We start from the raw sequence: 21188 nt of genomic DNA, 5'->3' as shown, positions 1-21188 counted from the left end.
GAAATGTGTTAGGCACATTTGTCTCTATAACAACCCCTACAGAATATTTATTGTATATAGAGGGAGAAATAATATGAATAGAGAACATAATACTTGATTCTTTTTTTAAATCTTCACTTTAGAATAGCCTTGATTGAACTGAGTTTTATCAGTACTTGATTGGGTGTGTGTGTGTAGAGAGAGATTGTTCCAGTGGTTAGGAGCACTGACTGCTCTTCCATAGGTTCCCCATCCAATGGCCACTTCCTACATAACAGCTCATACTAGTCTGTACCTCTGGTTCCAGGAGACCTGGCACCCTCACACAGGCATTCATGTAAGCGAAACACTTACATGCATACAAAGTTAAATTTAAAACTACTTGATTTGATACCAACATTTTCTTCCCTTAAAGACAATTAAAAGGCTAAGTTTGGTGGTGTGTACCTTTAATCCCAACCCTTAAGAGGCAGAGAATCTCTGCAAGGCCAGTCTAGTCTACATAGCTACATAGCTCCAGGGCAGCCAGAACTACATAGAGAGACCCTATCTCATAATAATAAAAAGATTAATTAGGAAGTTCTCCGTGGTGATGCCCATCTGTAATTCCAGCACCTGGAAGGTGGTGGCCGGAGACCATTAGCAGCTATGCTAACTCCAAGGCCATCCTGTATTACCTGAGACCTTATCTAAACAAAAGCAAACAAACTAACAAAAGCTACATATATACATGTTTTAAGTGAATGATATGTACCATCAAGTTAAAAGTTCATAATCTTACATAATTCAAATATTATAAGCTGTGAAGTTAGCTATTGATATTTCTGCTAAATATATAGAAATAGACAATTCTGAACCAGGAGCCATGAGGTTGGAAGTGGTGGGGACTGTAGCTCAGTCAGACCTGAAACTAACAATTCTTGAAAGCTAGAATCATAGGCACATGATTATATTCTACCTTGATTCTTTAGTGCCCAAACTCTAAAGAAGTTGAGATTTTGTTACTTGCTGAAACCACACAATAGAAAACTGCAGGACCATTTTGTTTTTTAAAGTTTGTTTAAATGTTTTATTTATTGTTGTTCTGTGCACACTAGTGTTTTGCCTGCATTAAGTGGATCATATACATGTATTGTTCAGAGAGGCCAGAAGAGGGCATCAGATCCCTTGGGACTGGAATTACAGATGATTGTGGCTTTTGGGGACTGAACCTGGGGCCTCTGAAAGAGCAGTAAGTGCTCTTAACTGCTAGCCTCTAACTTTATTTTTAAGGTAAGTGGTACAGAAGAGTATAGATTACTAAAGGCAAAATTTCCTCGGAGATTTTATTCCTTGATTATCTGTTAATTACCTTGGTTTATCACTCTTGACTTGCTTGTGTGTACTTACACAAGTATACATTTTATATTTCTTTTAAATACAGATAAGATGCACAGTATATATTCTACAGCATAGTTTTACTATAATATAAATATAGATATTTAATAGTATAGAAATCTGTGCTTCAGTATTCATTTATATATTCATTTGGTGTACATTTTCATATGCTTAATGTTAAGGCTCTATTCTAGTGCAAGGAAGTAAGTAGGGTTTCTGTTATATTCAAGAGAGAGGAGGATAATACAATTTAAAGGAGCCATTACTATTTAGTTCATGAAGTATTTTAGGCTACAAGGGACGAAGTGGTGGCAGGTACATTGGCTCATTTTGAGGGTTAGAGGGATGAACCTTGAGTGTGCTAGGTAAGTACCCTTCCTCTGAACCACATCCATGTCACCTGTTACTTCATTGTTAATTCATTTAACCACTATTGTATTGGTGTATACAAAGGTAATTTATAGTCTTTTGTTTCTATGACATCATTGTTGTAATGAACAACTATGACCATTTATATTTACTTACATGTACATATATTTTTGTAGATAAAATTCCTAAGAAGAAGAATTTAATTCTAATTGTTGAGTTTTCATATTCCATCTTCCACCCCAACTTTTAGACATTATTTGCCAGTAGGTAGAAAAATATGCTTTGTTTTAGTTTGTATTAATCTGATTCCCAATAAAATTGAGCATATTTACTGGAATTGTATATTTCTGTTAAAATGTAAAATTTTATCCATTTTATTCTTAGTAAAAATTTAAATTTTCTTTGATTCTCTTACTAATTTAATAAGCTATCACGTGTGATATTTTTGCCTACCCTCTGAAGTTTCTTACTTTGTGGCGTTTTTAGATTTATATTTATGCTGTCAGAACCTTACCGTCTTCTCACGTGCCTTTCTCGGAGTCGTCTTCTCAACAGCATGGAACACTCTAGTTCCTCACACTTTCTTCAGCAGTATAGTTTTCTTATGCTGCTAGTGGATTTTAATACATCTGAATTTTCTTTTAATAATCATGGTAGGGGCCTAGTTGATTTTTCTAGCTTCATAATCATTTCTTCCAAAATAAATCATTGATTGATGTGTTCTTTTCTCCCACTAACATGAAAATCACCTTGATCATATTTTAAGTCCCAAATACATGTGCTGTGGATTCAGTACTCTACAATTTTGATTATTTCCGTTTCATAATATATTTGACACCTGTTGGTAGGGCACCCCTCCCCATTGTCTTTTTCCAAAAAATTTTTTGGCAATTTTTGTGTATTTTCTCTTCCAGATGAACTTTAGAGTCAACATGTCAAGTTCCATTAAAAATCCCTTTGGGATTTTGATTGGAAGTGCATTGAATTTACAGATTAATTTGGGGAGAATTGACATCTATACACTATTGAGTCTTCCCATCCAGGACCATGGTATGCCTCTCCATTTCTTCAGGTGTTCTTTTATGTTCTACAGTACAATTTTATCGATTTTTTAAAAAAATTATTTTCATATATTTTACACACTTTTTTGTTAGGTATTTTCTTGAGTCTAGTTTTTGTTGTTACTGTGAATAATATCTTTAAAATTATTTTCTAATGAGCTATTGCTGTTGTATAGGAAGCTATTAATTTTTTCATCTTGATCTTATCATTTACTTAGTTTTTGCCGGAAGGATAATATGTTTTCTGTAAATTATGTTATTTCTTTTTCAGTAATTATGCTTAAAAGTATTTTGCTATGATTTTCTGGTCTTTTATTAGGACAGTTTTCAGAACAGCTACTGTTCTTTCTAATTTGAGTGTCTTATTCTTGATTTAAGTTAAATGCTTATCAATTTTAAGATGTTGTATACTGATTTTTAATAGAGAACAAAGCAAATTTCTTTTCTGAGTCAACTGGTATTTTTATGGCCATTAATATTTTATTTTATGAGACGTTCTTATCATATAGTACTGGCTGACTTTGAACTCACAGAGATCTATCAGTCTCTCCCTCCTAAGTGCTGGGATTAAAGGTATATGCTACCATGCCTGGCAGTAGACACTTAATTTAACCATACAAGCTTTGTTGAGATAAACCATGTTCTTTTCTACCTATATTATTTAATGTGATGAATTATAGGTTTACAATTGTTGAACATAATTGAGTTTATTTCAAATAATTCCTTCAAGGATATATTTAGATAGTGCCAGAAACTACCATAAGCTAATGGTAGGACAGTTACTGCCACTATGACAAGTATTCGTATAGGTTTCTAAAGATCCCTGTCTTCTGTGGAGAAGCAGTCAGCACGTAGGTGAGGAGTGGGAAGTGAGAGATGGATGGTGAGGTAGAGAGCAAAGGAGAGCATCCCTTGTTCATATGACCTGAGAGAGTGTAATACAAGCTGGGATGTGAAGTTTGCAAGTGAAGGAGGAAGCAGTCCATACAGGTAGAAAACAAAATTGGTGCTGCTTTGGAATTTCTTGCATCTTCTTTCTTATGACTACCCTTTCTTTTCCAGTATATTTGTTCTATTTAAATGTTAGATGGGTTACATTTACTTTTGTGTATGTGATTCTTGTTTGGGTTTGTTTATAGCGTTGTTTGTGATGAGCTTGGTAATTTTCCCATGTATTTTTTGGGTTTTGTAATTAAGATACCCGGTTTCCTACTTACGATAATGCTGTTTTAACAGCAGCTTTTAACAGAATACCATGCGTTTCTCTGAAGCTTTTCCATTTGTTGATGCATACTTCTTCCCATATATGTTCTTTGTCACTCAGTCTACAACACTTAATATAGGTGTACTTTATTTTGCTAGAATTGTCCTAGAAGTAGCCTTAGTTTTACATCTTGATTTGTAATTTTAAAAATCTTACATTCTATTTAAGGCTGGGTGTAGTGGCACATGCCTTTAATCCCAGCATTTGGGAGGCAGAGGCAGGTGGATTGCTGTGAGTTCCAGGCTAGCCTTGTGTACAAACAGAGTTGCAGTACAGCCAGAACTATTATATAGAGAAACTCTGTCTTGAACCCCCCCCCCCAAAAAAAAAATTGGTTAAATATTATAGGAAATAATTGCCTTTTAGGTTTTTATTCCCTTTATTATTATATAATCAGTGGACTTAAATTCCAAATATAATATCATACTATTAATATTTAATATACTATTTCTTTTTTTCTGGATCAAGAACATAATAACCTCACATATACATAAATTGCAGAGCCAGGTGTGGTGGCGCACGCCTTTAATCCCAGCACTTGGGAGGCAGGTGGATCCCTGTGAGTTCGAGGCCAGCCTGGTCTACAAAGTGAGTCTAGGACAGCCAAGGCTACACAGAGAAACCTTGTCATGAAAAAAACCCAAAAAACAAAAACATAAATATCTAAAATCCGTTGAGTTTTTCCCCCTAACGTGTGATCAGATGCTTGTTTAATTTTAATATTTATTTATTTATTGTTTAATTTTTAAACTTTTTTTCTGCTGTCCATTTTACTTTAAATGTTTTAGTTAGTTTTATTCCCGAAACCTTAGTATCATTGCATCATTTTCTTAGAGAAGTGTGTAGAAAATTTATTAATGTTTTTTAAGCTGCATATACTTCTAGTAGGTTCGTGGCTACTGTATGTTTATGTCTGAACCACCTTGGATGTGCCCACTGCACATAGAAATACTCTTTTTAGTGTTTTGCTTTGGATTATTTTGTATCTGATACTAGTAACCTTTACTTTTCTCCTCTGCTCTTCTGCTGAAAATTCGGCATTCACCATGACATGCTGCTTAGGGAGCCTTTCTTTCCCCAGAACCTGTAGTTTTCTAGCATTACATAAGTGATGGGAGCAGCTTCAGCTTTGCTTTTTGCAGATATACATGAGTCTGTTGTCCCTGACCAGGGTCCACAATTTGGATAGGTTGACACTGGGCAGAAGCTCTGTTTTCTCTTTAAGTGCCAATTCCTCATACCAACTTTCCCGAAGTCACTGAATATGATGTTTGTTGAAATTGGTCTTGTGATGCCTCCCTCAGCATCTACATCTTCCGAGGTGCTTGTGGCACTTACTAGGGTCATCTCAGTCCAAATAGCATGGTAACAATTGAAAGGAAAGAGAACAACTCTTTTAAAGAAAAAGAAAAAAAATTATATTGTGTGTGTGTATGTGTGCTTTGTGTGTCTTTGTGTTTGCATGGGTGTTGCATGTATGGGCAGACTAGTGTTCATTCCATCATGTATGTGGAAAACAGAGGACAACTTTGTGGAGTTGGTTTTCTCCTGTGTTTACCTGGGTTCCAAGGGTTGAACTTGAGCTGTCAGGTGTCTGCAGGCTGAGCCGTCTTCTTAGCCCCGTTGACATTATAAGAAATACTTCAAATGATTTTAAAATATTTGGCTGCTAAACACCTTTTTTAGTTGTATTAGTTTAAAAACGGTTAATCGGTCAACAGTAGTAATATTTTAAACACTTTTATTTAACACGAGTCTGCTTTACTATATGTGAGGAACTGGGAAGCGCAAATAATCTTTCTTCTTTTCCTCTTTGAGCTTGAGAGATAAAGAAGTTACGATAAAACAAGAATTTATTCAGGTGTTTGTGGGCCAGCTCAGTACTAAAACCCTATTGCTTAATATGTTCAGTGTGTTTAATGTGTTAACTCTAGCAGTCAGCTACTGTGGTAACGTTAGCATAGATTCTGATTCGTCTCTTAAATTCTTTCTTATTTATTTATTTATTTATTTATTTATTTATTTATTGTGCTTTTGGTTTTTTTTTCAAGACAGGTTTTTCTGTGTAGCCTTGGCTGTCCTGGAACTCACTTTATAGACCAGGCTGGCCTTGAACTCACAGAGATCTGTCTGCCTCTGCCTCCTAAGCCCTAGGATTAAAGGCATGCACTGTCACATCCAGCCTTTATTCCTTAAGTTTTATATCCACCATTTCATTTGGCTTATATGCAAAAGATATTTTCTTAATGATTAATTCTATCAATATTCAGAACATGTCTTATATTATGTTTACTTAACCTTTCATATGAATATCACAAATAGAAAATCTGAGTTTAGGGAGTTCAGCTCGTGATTATAGCTTTAAATAGCTGAAGGCTTTATGTTTAGTAAGTATTTTTAAAATAAATAGTTATTTGAGGTTTTATATGTGTAAATAAGCCATTCACTGAAAATACCAAATGGAGTCAAGTAACTGATTACTAAAAGTAGATTCATAAAAAATTTTAAAAAATTCATCAAAGACATGCAAATGCCTTATTGTTGTGGAGCAAATACAGAATCATTTATTGCTCTGTAGGACATTTCTTGGTGGGTCAGATGAAAGCAGGACATAACTGTAGTGTCAGCACAAAGGAGGGAGAAGCAGGAGAATCATCCTGAGCCAGATAGAGACTTAAATGTTATTTATGGATGGACTGATTGAGTGCCTGTTCCACGGTGGATGTCAAAGGGTCATTTGCAGGAGTCAGTTCTCTCCTTGCACCATCAGGGTCCCTGGGGATTTACATCAGGTCTTCGGGCTTGGAATCAAGTACCTTAACACACTGAGCCATCTTGCCAGCCCAGATCTTTTTAAATTTACCTTTTAGTTAACATATGTTACTTTTCTTGAAATCTACATTTTTGGTTTAAAGTTCTAAATTTTGCCAGGTCAGTTTATAGAACAAAATTATTAATAATTGGTGAATAGTAGTGGCAAAAGGAACACAGAATATTGAATTCTAGGTAGTCCCAATTTAAATATGCTTATATTCATAGCCTAAGCTTTCTCCTATTGTAACCTCATATCATTTTATATTTGGTATGTTAAATTCTTTAGGTTTCATCTTTTACGTCACATTCATCTAAAACAACTGGTGGAATGGGCTCTTAATTATGTTTCTGAAACTGCCTAAACGAGTCTTTCAATACATTTTATGAATTGTGAAAATTTGAGTACTGTATAAAAGTTTCCTATTCCTTAAACATTGCTCTTTTCACTATGCTTAGAGAGAATTGGCATATGCCTCTGTATCATCGCTGTCTTACCTGTTTAATCATCTTTTAAAAATACATTTTATAAATGTTTGCACTCAGCATTGTCTCTATGTACTATATATTTATGGATGGTAGTGATTATAATAAAAACCACTTTTATGTTTCTGTTGCTAATAGCTAGCTTGTTGTTTTGTTCACAAGGTGTGATTGGTGGCAGGTGCTAGTTTAGTGGAGTTGGTATACATGATGGCCAGTTATTTAAAGTACATTATTTCCTTATCCTCTGGATTTAGCTATAAGGTTAATGACTGCATTTTGAGAAAAATGTTGGCTTAAATGGTAGATGTTCAGACTTATCCAGATTGTTGTGCAACTTCAAATTCCCATATTACTTTCTGTCTTTCTGTTCTGTGTATAAAATGATTTGCACTATCAGTATGGGTATAACCATCTATTTGGATTTTACCATTGTTAAAAGATCTTGGTTTTTATTAACTATATCGGTTATATTGGGGAGAATGTTATAAAATAATTTTACTTTGTAATATAAATATTATTGAAAAATTACTACTGAAGCTGGGCATTGGTGGCGCATGGCTTTAGTCCCAGTACTTGGGAGGCAGAGGCAGGCAGATCTCCAGGCTTGAGGCCATTCTGGTCTATGGAGTGAGTTCCAGGACAGCCAGGGCTAACAGAGAAACTGTGTGTGTGTGTGTGTGTGTGTGTGTGTGTGTGTGTGTGTGTGTGTGTGTGTGTGTGTGTACGTACGTACACCGAGTAGAGATAATATTCGCTTTACAAACAAAACTGAAACAGTTGTTGTAGTAAAACCACTACAAAATTAAGGCTTTACCAAACACAAAAAGAGACCAGTCCAAAAATGCGTTGATTAAATATGTATGTAGTTGTAATTCAGCATTCAGAATTTTCTAGAGCTGGCGATGTAGCTTATTTGGTGAGTGCTTGCCTAACATGCACAAAGCTCTGAGTTTGATCCTCTGTTGGCATAAAACTGGGCGTGTGGTGCATTTCTGTAATCTATTTAGGAAGTGAATATAGGGGTATCCAGAGTTTGGGAACTTCTTTGGCTGCATAGTGAGTTTGAGGCCACACATCAGACTATCTCAGCATATCTCAGTATATCCTCTTACATAGCCAGACTACTGTCTTGTGCTTCCAGATACCAAGCACATAGGCTATTTCTTCCCATGTCTCAATGCCCTCGTCCCCAGTCGCCTTTCTTGAGCCAGGTTTCAGATAGGATCTGTGTTTTCATTTATTATCATTGCTGAAGTCTTGTTAACTTAGAACAGTTTGTTAATCTTTGCCCCCCTTCTGCTTAGTGGGGAAAGATGGTTTTACTGTGAATAGTTCTATATTTCAGATTTATGATTGCTTCTCTTTAACTCAGGTTCTCAGCACCCTCACTTCTGTGAGATTCTGGGACACTGAGAAGGTGTCTTTTCTTTACTCTTCCAAGGAAACATTTCACTGTGTCTGGGTATGTGCTTGGTTGTCAAAATTAGAGGTTACTACTGGCATCTGGCGAGTAAAGGCATACATCTAAAACACCTGGACTATTCAAGTTGTGAAAAAAGGTGTGCCTTATTACTATTTTCAAAACTGAGTTATTTCTAAAGGCCTTACTAGATTATTATTTATTGGGGAGGGGTGGTGGGATGGCTCCAGTGGCTTAAAAGGCTTTTGCTGCCATCCTGATTTCCATCCCAGGAATCCACATGAAGAAAGACAACTGACACCTGCAGATTGTCCTCTGGCCTCTACACATGCACTGTGACGTGCGTGTACCCAAGACAAATGATAAGGATTTGTTAAAAGAACTATATGTCTTAGGAGTGATTCACATTTTATATTATATCAGGGACCTAAAATGCTTGATTGACCTACATTTAGTCACTAGTGGTGAGTTTATTTAAGAACCTTGTTTTCTAAATAAAAAAATTAGGTTTTCAAAAGTTCTGTGAACATACAGCTTCTTATTGTCCTAGCATTGAATTTTTCTTGGTAGAAAGAGCATTGAATGAGTGGGCATGAGGCTTAACTGATCTCTCTGTATTACATATTTAGAAACCTGCTATTTAAAAAGGATCCTTGTTTTTCTCTTAGCTGTAACACTGAATTAGACCTGTAATTTATTTCTAAGGCTCTAAAATTTCTCTTCCAGTTTTCTGTCTTTAAATTGGATAATTAATAATTAGAGATGAGATCGTGAATTTTGAAGGATAGACACTGAAAAAGTTGAAGGTTAAAGAGAAGGGAATGGTTGGAGATGCAGTGTCATGTATGAAGTTCTCAAAGAGTAAGCAAAAATAGTTATTGCATCATCACTTTTAGAAGTACTCAGTTCTAACTCTTAAGTATTTACAATACTTTAAATGTACTAAAGTTGTCACACTTAAATGCTCATTAACTTTGATACATTTTTATGGATAAACTAATGCCATTTGTTACACTTTATGAAAGCTCTTTACCTTATATGTTTCATTTAAAGAAAATAATTGAAAAGACTGAGTGCATGGCACAGTGCCTGAGTACTTGCCTGGTAGGTGGACAAGGACCTGAATTCAATTTCCAGTTCTGCAAAAATTTAACTATTATTTCTTACTTTGATCAGTTAACATGTTTATGTTCTAAGCTTGGTTATGGCCAAATTTATTTATAGAAATTATATAATACAATGAATAAGATATCAGTGGAAACACATTTTGGTTTTTAATCTTAACTCTTTCCATTTAGAATGTGGTAAGGGACATACATGCATAGTCCACTTTAAGTTTGCATAAGAGGCTATAGAATATTTAAAAGACTAAATCTCTTATGTCATTCTATATTTCTTGGGAACAGAGCACAAATATTTCCACTTTGAAAGGAATACTGAATATTTTTCTCCCTCTCTGGGGATTAAACCTAGGACTTGGGTGCATGCTGAGAAAGCTCTATAATGATACATTATAACAGGGGGATTTATATAAGTTGCCTCTCCCAGCTTAGAATCTGAATGTTCTTGCTGTGAGCTCTCTTGTCCCATCACATTGAAATTTTTTGTGTGTCACTACACAGTCATACAGATTGGTTGGTTTTGGTCAACATTATTCTTTTCAACTTGCGATACGCTTGATTTTTTTGTTTTCTGTTTTCTGTTTTGTTCTCTCTTTTGAGACAGGGTTTCTCCGTGTAGCCTTGGCTGTCCTGGACTCACTTTGTAGACCAGACTGGCCTCGAACTCACAGTCATCCACCTGCCTCTGCCTCCCGAGTGCTGGGATTAAAAGCGTGCGCCACCACGCCCGGCAATTTACAATACTTTGGAAAGATTTGGCACATGTTATTTTTGCTTTTGAATTGAATCCTTTTACTTTCTAAACCTAACTTAAATACTTACTCATCTGTTCATTTCACTTGTGTACATATTTATGTATTTTGTTTTCTCATTACTTAGAAGTTACTATCGATATTTCAGCAGGTAATATTTTGTCTTTTTTCTTAGCACAGCCTTTTTTTTTTTTAAAGAGAGAATTTCTCTTTGAATTCTGTTTGAGAATGCAAAGACTTATCTAAAAGTATACTCTACAGTAGAAGTTTCACTCTACCCTCTGACCTCCTACATTCTAGACTGAGATTAGGTTATGTTGGTCTTGCTTTAGCACACTGTTGCTGCTGCCTTTAAGAAAGAAATTATGGGGCTAGAGAGATAGCTCACTGGTGAAGAGCACTGATTTCTCTTCCAGAGGCCCTGAGTTCAATTCCCAGCAACCACATGGTGCCTCATAACCACATTAAATAATGTGATCTAATGCCCTCTTCTGGCATACAGGTGTACATGCAGGCAAAGCACTCATATACATAAATTAATTTTTAAAAAAAGGAAAAAAAAGGCATTTTTGGAGCTGGAGAGATGGCTTAGTGGTTAAGAGCACTGGCTGTTCTTCCATAGTACCTGGGTTCAATTCCCAGCACCCACATGCCTGATCTCAGCTGTAGGTAACTCCAGTTCCAGGGGATCTGACACATAAAATAAATAAATCATTTTTTAAAATGAATGAATTGGTTTTTCAAAAAATTACTCACTTTGCACCCTGTTGTAGCCCCGTCCCGTCTCTACGCCCAGCCCCGTCCTCCTTCCTTGTCTCCCATCTCCTACCCTAAAGGAGAGCCTCCCCGTCTCATCCACCCAGCTCATCAAGTTACATCAGGACTGAGCACATCCTCCTCCCCTGTGGCCTGGCAAGGCAGTCCTGTCAGGGGCAAGTGATCAAAAACCTGGCCACAAAGTCCATGTCAGACAGCTCCTGCTCCCCTTACTAGTGGACCCACATGAAGCCTGAGCTGACCATCAGCTACATCTATGTAGGGGACCTAGGTCTAGTCCGCGCATGGTCCTTGGTGCTTCAGACTCTACAGGCTCCTCTGGGCCCTGGTTACTTGGCTGTTGCTCGTCTTCTAGAGCTCTTGTCACCCCTAGGTCCTTTTACCCTTCTTCCACTTTTCCACTAGACTCCCTGTTCTTTGCCCAATATTTGGCTGTGAGTCTCAGCTTTTGGGTGGAGCCTCTCAGACGACATTCTGATAGGCTCCTGTCTGCAAGCGTGGCAGAGTGCTGCTAATAGTGTCAAGGGGTGGCTCTCTCCCTTGGGGTGGGTCTCCGGTTGGGCCAGGCATTGCTTGGTCATTTCCTCCATCTCTGCTCTGTCTTTATAGGCAGGGTAAGTTTTGGATCGAAGTTTTTGCACGTAGGCTGGTGGTCTTTCCCCTCTACCAGGAGTCGTTGTTCAGTTAGAATGTGTCCCCTTCAGTCTGCATGGCCCCTGCTACTAGGAGTTTCAGTTCTAGTCTCACTCATGTCCTCCCAAGAGGCCTGTTCTGACTTAGGCTTACTGATTGGCACAGAAATGCCCCCCACAGCTTCTCTTTCCTCTGTAGACCTTCTGCCCTTCTGCCCCAGCTCTCCCCAAGGTCTGATCTAAAAGGATGAATTTGTGTATCCTAGGAATGGTGGTGACTTTTGAAGCTGGGGGAAAAAAAGTCACTGTCAGTGTTATAATCCTTTACAAATTCACTGTTTTTCATTTGCTCTTTTAGATACCAGGCCTGAGCAGGTAGTGCTTGAGGTTATTCATTACTGTGTGTATGTGTGTGCACACACGCTTAGTTTATATTTTATATGTATGAGTGTTTTGCCTGTTCTGCACACGCTTGTAAGCCTGATACCTTCCTTCAGAGGCCAAAGGAAGGTGTCAGATCACCCAGGAACTGCAGTTGTGAGCCACTCCGTGGATCCTAGGAATCGAGCCTAGGTCCTTTGAAGGGCATCTAGTGCCCTTAACTGCTGAGCCATTCTCTCTAGCCACTGTTACTTTTGGTTTGGCTTGTTTGTTTGTTTGTTTGTTGAGACAGGGTTTCTCTTGTAGTCCTGGCTGTTCTTGACTCAGTTGCTTTGTAGACCAGGCTGGCCTGGAACTCAGAGGCTGCCTGCCTCTGCCTCTGCCTCCTGAGTGCTCGGATTAAAGGCATGTACCACCATGCCCGGTTACTTTGTTTTTTTTTGTTTGTTTGTTTGTTTGTTTTTTGTTTTTTGTTTTTGTTTTTTTTTGTAATTTTTACAGAGGTATGTAGAAGCACCTTAAGATTTTTGCTGGGTATGGGCTTGTCTGTTCAGGTTTGCAGTGTTTTTCAGTACGATCTCTTGAGTTCAGGATTTTGATGCTAGATTTAATAGCATAGTCAAACTCTCACAAATAAACAGAACCAGGTGTGGTGGTGGTGTTTTAATTAAAAAAAATAATTTATTATTATTTAAAATGTCTTCTTTGAACATTTTTAAAAATTTATTTTTATTTTATGTATATCAATGTTTTGTCAGGTTCCCTGGAAGTAGAGTTACAGACAGGTGTGAGCTGCCATATAGGTGGTAGGAATTGAACCCAAGTCTTCTGCAAGAGCAGCCAGTGCTCTAAAACTGCTGAGCCGTCTCTCCAGCCCCTACCTAAATTTTTTTGTTTTACTCTGGTTTAATTTTAAATATATGGCCTATAAACTTTGGTGCTGGTGGTGGGGAATCTAGGAGATGATTTCAGACTATCAGGAGGTCATAACACTGAGATGTTACTTGTTGTTTTTAACGTATTGACATTTGTGCTGCTTTTATAAAAGCAATAGTGAGTAGATGTTTTGTTTCCCTAAGGTTATAGCACCAAAGTATGCACATCTTCTTCATTGCTGTACACTTGGAGTTAAATAAAATACTTCAGATCTCACTTTCCATTATTTTTAGAAAATATTTCTTTTGAGTGTTGAGTATGTGTCTATATGTGTGGATATGTGCACATGAGTCCAGGCTGTAGGTGTTTGTAAATCCCCCAATTTGGGTTCTGGGATCTGAACTTAGATTCTCAGTAAGAACAGTAGTATGTGCTTTTAACTGCTGAGTCATCTCTCCAATCTTTTCATTAATTTTCGAGTTCTAAGAAAATACAGCCACCTTTTTTTTTGAAATGGCTATTTTTTGCTGAAGAGTAAAAGAGTACTGATAAACTGTGGCTGTTAAACTTGGATTTTTGACAAATATCCTCAAAAGTCATCAACGTGAACCTGCCATTTTAATTGACAGTATTTGTTACAATGAAATGAAGTTACGCTTTGAAGCACAAATTATAATTTAAAAATTCTTATTTTTTTTAGGCATGATAACTTCTTAGTTGTTAGGGTTTTCTGATGAAATCATTAGTGGTAGGATAATGTGCTTTTTGCAATATTTTGATTCAGTTCAGTTAATAAACACTGGTTAATAATAGCACTTGTATGGAGTGTGTGGAAGCTCAGTCAGTCCTTCTTAAGTGCAAAAAGTGAGAAAAGCTAAGCATTTAAAATGACTTTCCTTCCTCGGAAGGGTCCAGGATTTAGGTTCACTAGCTTAGTTGTAGCTCACATACACTTTAAAACTGGTAAGAATGCATATGACTTCCATAAATAAAAAAACCTATCATTGAATAACTAGTTCTTTTTTTTTGGTTTTGTATGCTTGGTTTCTTTTTTTTAAGATACAATATTTCTGTGTTGCCCTGGCTGTCCTGGAACTCATTCTGTGGACCAGGCTGGCCTTAAAGTCACAGAGATCTGCCTGCCTTTACCTCCCAAGCACTGGATAATGAACTATTTTATTTAAATCTTCAGCGTTTGATTTTCTTTTAGTTTAAACAATGGGCTTTGGCTGTTTAAATTTATTTAGTATTGCTACTATGCTTATCAGTGGTAATTATGTTAAATATACATTTCTCTCTCTGATCTTACTTAGTTTTTGTCTCTCTGTCCCTTTTTTGTCTTTAAAAAACATTTTTTTTTCTGTATTTGTTTTCTAGGTGGAGTCCTTCATTTTGGACCAGGATGATTTGGAGAACCCAATGCTGGAAACCGCTTCCAAATTGCTCTTATCAGGCACTGCTGATGGTGCTGACCTCAGGACAGTAGATCCAGAGACGCAGGCTAGGTTGGAAGCTTTACTAGAAGCTGCAGGTATGTCCTATGCTCCTTATAATCACGTCTCCTTTATTGTCCAGAGCTACACAGCTCTTGCTTCTGTGTAAATGTGTGCTCTCTATACTTTGTGTGGTAACTATTTATCAATATTGATTACATTTCAACAGAAGCATCCTTACTGCAGACATTATAACGACAAAATTCATTATAAATTAAATTGGTAAATTGAAATTAAAATCAATGTAAATTTTACATTAATTCTGCTGCTTAGCTTTATTAAAAAGGACTTTTATATAGATGATTTTCAGTACTCAGTAGATGCTGTGTTGGTATTTGTGTCCCTCTTAAATGTAACACTTGGATTAGTCCTCAAAAGAGCAGTGAGACCTAGCAATCTCTCAGGGTTTATATTGAGAGCTAAAGCCAGGTTTGCTGTCTTCCAAGTCTGGTTTAACACTCTGTTCTTTAATTACTTTTTTTTCTTTCTTTCTTTCTTGAAGCTGTCATTGTTCAGAATGGCCTTTAAGCCATGCTTGATGCATCAGCTCATAATCTAAGTACTTGGGAAGTTGAGGCAGGAGACTTGCTACAAGTTCAATTTAATTCTAGGCCAGCCTAGGCTACCAAACTAACTAGGCCTTCCAGGCATGATGCTGTCTAGTGTAGTTTAGTCTAAGAAAATTATAATGTGCTTTATTTGAAATTAACTATGTAAGATTGGCTGATGGATAGTTAACAGTCCTGTTGCCTAAATTACTAATAGGTAATCTACATGTATTCATACCTTTTACATGTACCACACATGAACCTAGGTTGTAGCTGTTCTCTGTCCAAGCAGCAGTAGTTTAATGCTCACTCAGCTGCTATGTGCAGCAACCTTACTTTATGATGTAATAGAATCCCCACTGTATGGTGTAGGCTGTATTCCTAAAGTAAAGAATTATGTGTTCTTCCATATCTATCTCAGGGATTTCATTAAAAATAGAGCTATAGAAACAGTAAAAGAAAGAAACAGTTGGGTGTACTGTTAATCCTGTTAGTGTTTAGAATTGATCAGTTATTTTATGCTCTCTGGCTCTTGTTTTACTTTGTTTGATTGATTATAGAGAGAACAGTCAGTTATCTTTTAACTATTAAGCCATCTCCAGCTCTAGAATGCCTTTCTCGAGAAAGATTGTGAAATAAGAGCTTTTTCTTTTTTCTTCCCCCATTTTGCTTGTGAGGTGCTATCTTCTGAGATGCATGAAAAATATCTTGTTCTCATTCTTAATAGTTTGTTTATGCATTGAGGTTTAGTTTTCAAAACCATTTCTACAGAATTTTTAAATTACTGCTCTATTCCCTTCTGATCTTTGGTATTGCCATTGAAGTTTAATACTATAGTTGTGATTGTTTTCCTATTTTGCACCACTAGTTCCTAGTCTTTCCCAGAAATTGGTGGCATTTGAAAATTTGTCTTATATGAATGCATTAGGTTATCTTTCCAGATTATAAAACTGTCTTTGACTGAGGTGATCCTTGGGTTCTGTTTATGGACAATAGCAATGACATACAAAGCTAAATTGAAAAGTATATACATCTCTCTCTCTTTCTTCACTGACATATTTCACTGTAAAGCATTCTCTGGTCTCCTATTGCATCTTAATTTTATTTTTACGCAGCTACAAGAAACAATACTCATTTGCCTTATAATATCTATACAATAACCCTTAGGACATTGTGTAGCTGAACTCTGTTGCCTGAAGAGCTTGAAACCATCTGTGCTGAGTTTTTAACCTATCTGCTGTGAGGGGAAGGCTTACTTCTAAACTCACTGTGATTGAGAAAATTGGTACCTTGCTGTTGGAGCTTTGAGAAGAACATTATCGTTTTGTGGACACTCAATTCGGTTTCCTCTTGCTTTTTTAGGGTTACTCACATTTCTTGATGCACAGTTCCTATCCATTTTTAAGTCAGTAATGGACCATAGAAACCCTTTTGTTTCTTGAATTGCCTGCCTTTGTTATCGTTAGGCAAAGAACTCTTTCTGCTTCTCATGAGTTTCTAATTGCTTTGGACCCACCAGGGTAATCTGTTTGATAATAGTATAACTTTGTGATGGGAGTAAATGTTATGACACGTGTAGTCTTAAAAGTTGCATAGGATAGGGACTACAGAAAGGAATTCAATGATTAGTAGCACTTGCTTCTCTTGGAAAGGGCCAGGGTTTATTTCCCAGAACCTAAGTGGTGGCTCACCACCACTGTCACTCCAGTTGCAGGGGACCTGGCCTATGCTCTGACTTCCTGTCATCGTGCATGCACATGGTAGACAATATGCATGCAGCTAAACACTATCATGTAAAAATAATAAACCAAAAAGATAGCATAGGATATGTTTGACAGTGTTGCTTAATTTGTTGGGACATTGCTATTTTCCTAGCTGTGATTACATATAAAAGCTTTTATTTCTTTGGGCTCACCTAACATATTAGTATGTATGTCTTTCCTCAGAGTCTGTTTGGTTTTCTGAGAGACATGTCTGTAGTTTGAGTCTTGTGCATGATAAAGCCTGATTGGCAACATTCTGCTCGCTTGAGAGAAGAAAGGAGACGGAGGACTAGGCGTGTAGGTGCTCATCCTCTCCAACCAGTATTTCTCCGCTCTTCCTCTCTGTTCCTTGTCACCTACCTAGTTGAGGTCCTATCCAATTTGATTTTAAGGAATATATGGAGACTTGCATATAATTGATTGTGTTCAGCTAGTTCCCCAATTTTATGGCCAAAGCCTAACACCCATTTCTGTATCTCCAGTTCTCAGGACCTTAGTTTCTTACTTCTCTTCTATAGCTGTGTTTCAGCTTAGTCCACTTGCACCTTCCCAATAGTACCTTACATTTAAAGTGTATCTTAGTTCTCTCAAGGATAGAATTCCGTTGCATTCTTCTTATTCTTACTAAGTTCTAAGAGGAAAGGAAAAAAATGAACTGTTTCCTCTTATCTTTAAATCATACACAGGTGTTATAGTGCGTTTTCTATGTTCAGTTTTGTACGCTTGTGGTTCAACTGATTGAATGTCTGAAGTTGGAAAGAATAAACTGGTTATACTCTTCATTAATTTTTGTTATTGCTGTTTATCTTAGTTAGGATTTCTGTTGCTGTGAAGAGGCACCATGACCGAGGCAACTCTTATAAAAGAAAAAATTTAATTGGGGCTGACTTCAGAGGGTTAGTCATTAATATCATGGTCCCAACATGGTCCTGGAGAAGGAGCTGAGAGGTCTTTATTTTGATCCACAGACAGCAGGAAAGAGACGGTGCTGGGCACAGGCTGAGCTTAGGAAATCTTAAAGCCTGCCATCGCAGTGGCACCCTTCTTTCAACAAGGTCACACCTACCTGAGAGTGCTACTCATTATGGGCCAGGCATTCAAACAGACGAGTCTGTGGGGCCCTTCCTAGTCAAACGACAGCACTGCTTAACATAAGATTACCATAATCTGCCGCGAATTAATTACTTTCATATTAATATTTTTGTTCTATCCTGCTCATCCTCTAAAATTACTTTTATGGGCATGCATGGTGATGGATCCCTGCAGTCTCAGCATTTCCAAGCATTCAGGAGGCTGAGGCTGAGCTACAAAGTGAAGACCCTGGTCTGAGAAGTGAAAGAACAGAACTTTGAATCTATGAGGAGCTTATAAGTTAAAATTAACATTTAAAATAATTTATTTATTTATTTATCTATTATTTATCTATTTGTGTATTTTATTGAAAGATCCACATATGATTCCAGAGTGTGTCGGATCATGTATTGAGGAGTAAATGGCATGGATAAGAGTTTTAGATTGGAGGAGCATTATTTACCTAAAGACTATAGACAGATAAGTTTATTATAGTATATGAAGGTCATTTGTCAACATACAAAATTTAGTAACCTGAGTTTTGCTTTTTTCCCCCTTTTGGGTATTTCCATATTGGTGTGAAAATAAAATAGGGATAGGCAAGTTATCCACGGCTGATGGTAAAGCCTTTGCAGACCCTGAAGTGCTCCGGAGGTTGACATCGTCTGTCAGCTGTGCGTTGGATGAAGCTGCTGCTGCACTGACCCGGATGAGAGCTGAAAGCACAGCAAATGCAGGGCAGTCGGACAAGTGAGTGTGTTGTGCTGTATTCGGTAGAAAAATGATCTCACATGAATGGAAGTTAATATTTGTTCAGCTCTTTTCTTTATACCTGCTACTAGATATGCTTAATGTGATACCCTTTTTGTGCATTACAAAAAAAACCAAAAACCCCAAACCTTTTAAGTTGAAGATTTTTTTCCTAAACGGCAGTTGTATTAAGCAAACTGAGAGAGATGAGCAGCTTCCTCAGGCTCAGGTAGGGAAGTGAGCACCAGTGTCTGTCTGTAAGCAGTGCTGACAGCTGTTGGGAGCTACAGAGCGAGCTCTTTGTTATGAGAGCCTACTGCTCTCTGCACAGGCTCTGAGGTAGCTTCCACCCATGGTGGGTGATGACACCTCTCCTCAGTGGCATGTGCAAACGCAGAAATCTGAAAAGACCTTTCATTGACCTCTGTTGCTTTCTTATGTATTAATGACAAAGAAGTAAATGCTCTTCTATCAATTGGATTACTATTTTTTTCCAGCTCATTTGTATGGCTTAGATAATTTTAAAGGATAAAAAAGCTATTTATTTTTCTGAAAATTTAAAGTTATAAGTCTTGTATCTGTAATTTAAATGTCAGGCCAAGAGACTTTAATTTGAGTCTCATAATTTGTATTTATGGTTTTAATATTAGTAAGGATTCAGTGTATTATTAGTAATATTTTAAGGTTTTCTATTGCTATATAATGAAAATCATATTCCATTTATAAAGTATGGGTGTACTGTGGAGCATAAACAGAGCATATCATTACTGTATTGTAGTTTTCAGTTCTTATGACTTTTTTTTTCTTCCTCTAATTGAACATAAAGCCATGTGGGGAGCAGGCACAGTGTTTTTGCTGAGTACAGTTGGGGATATGAGTGTGAACACCCAGAAGACAGGAAGTAAAGATGACAAACTTCTCAAAAGGTCACGGGCCCGCTAGCCTATCATGTATCCATGAACAGACCTTGTCTTAACAAAGCAGAAGGGAAGATTGACACCTGAGGTGACTGAAAAAGCACATGCTTCCCTAGCTACTCATTCACTAAATTACCTGCTCCATCTTGTGTCTGAGACTCTTTCCTTAGTAGAAGAACTTAGGCTTGTAAAGTTTTTTAGGTGTCAGCCGGACATGGTGACACACACCTTTAATCCCAGCACTCCAAGGAGGCAGAGGCAGGCAGATCTTTTTGACTTGGAGGCCAGCCTGGTCTACAAAGGAAGTCTAGGACAGTTAAGGCTACACAGAGAAACCTTGTTTGAAAAAACAAAAAACAAAAAAATTAGTAGGTGTATTACCCATTTTGACATATTTTTAAGTTTTATATGAAATTTCTAGCAATTGAACAAAAGTTTAAGTATATTTTGTTTTACTTTTTATGTTATGTGATTTTACTATTAGCATGAAACTAGGCTGTACATAACTGGAGATGTATTGGAATGCTGGTAACTTTAACGTGGATGACATAGACACCAGTACTGTATGGTACAGATTCCTCTGTCACTCCCTGTGGTGGCGCTATTCTTTGCTAATCTCTATTCCTGTTTCATAGCCGCAGTTTGGCAGAAGCCTGCTCTGAAGGAGATGTAAATGCTGTGCGGAAATTACTCATTGAAGGGCGAAGTGTGAACGAGCACACTGAGGAAGGAGAGAGCCTCCTTTGTTTAGCTTGTTCTGCGGGATACTATGAGCTTGCACAGGTGTGTGCTAGGAAAAGAAACCTTTAACAGAAATCTGTAATTCATTAAGAAAAGAATAAACCCTTTTGTCCATTAATCTAATTTCAATACATTGTTACTGTAACTTGTATATATTTGACTCTTAGGGATCTTATGAATAGTTAGATATTATAAATAAATATATTGAAAACTTTCAAATTATTTTTTAATATTCTGTATATATTTTTCTTTCTCAAGGTTTTATTGGCCATGCATGCAAATGTGGAAGACAGGGGAATCAAAGGTGACATTACACCTTTAATGGCTGCTGCTAATGGAGGACATGTCAAAATCGTGAAATTGCTGCTAGCTCATAAAGCTGATGTCAATGCACAGTCGTCAACAGGTCATGCATGCTGCTTTTCTAGTTCATTATCTTGTAGCATCCCTTTCAATAACTGCTTCTCATTAAAGTATGCACTTTTAAGGATTTCATTAACAGCTCCCTGATTTCTTAGGGGAGCTACATATTTCCTTAAGTTCTATGAAGTTTAAGTATACTAAATATCTTAAAAGAAATGTCTTCTGTTTTGTTTATG

At 37.0% G+C, this 21188-nt stretch overlaps 1 protein-coding gene across 8 annotated transcripts in view; it reads left to right on the top strand.

The window, feature by feature from the left end:
* The window catches only part of ANKRD17 (ankyrin repeat domain 17), a 143527-nt gene that overhangs the window by 45017 nt on the left and 77322 nt on the right, over positions 1-21188 (top strand). For 7 of the 8 annotated variants that reach the window (XM_084758430.1, XM_084758429.1, XM_084758428.1 and 4 more), the window contains exons 2-5: positions 14684-14837; positions 18775-18931; positions 20484-20631; positions 20848-20995. In XM_084758430.1, coding sequence (XP_084614556.1) covers positions 14684-14837; positions 18775-18931; positions 20484-20631; positions 20848-20995 — 607 coding nt within the window. Of the gene's footprint in view, positions 1-2649; positions 2776-14683; positions 14838-18774; positions 18932-20483; positions 20632-20847; positions 20996-21188 lie in introns of those variants that run through there. The other variant, XM_084758432.1, reaches the window with a different exon arrangement.

The sequence above is a fragment of the Acomys minous genome (genome assembly GCF_964271855.1).
Source record: "Acomys minous genome assembly, chromosome: 15".
Taxonomy (NCBI): domain Eukaryota; kingdom Metazoa; phylum Chordata; class Mammalia; order Rodentia; family Muridae; genus Acomys; species Acomys minous.
The sequence above is the reverse complement of the archived record's forward strand: the minus strand, read 5'-3'. Positions and strand labels throughout refer to the sequence as shown.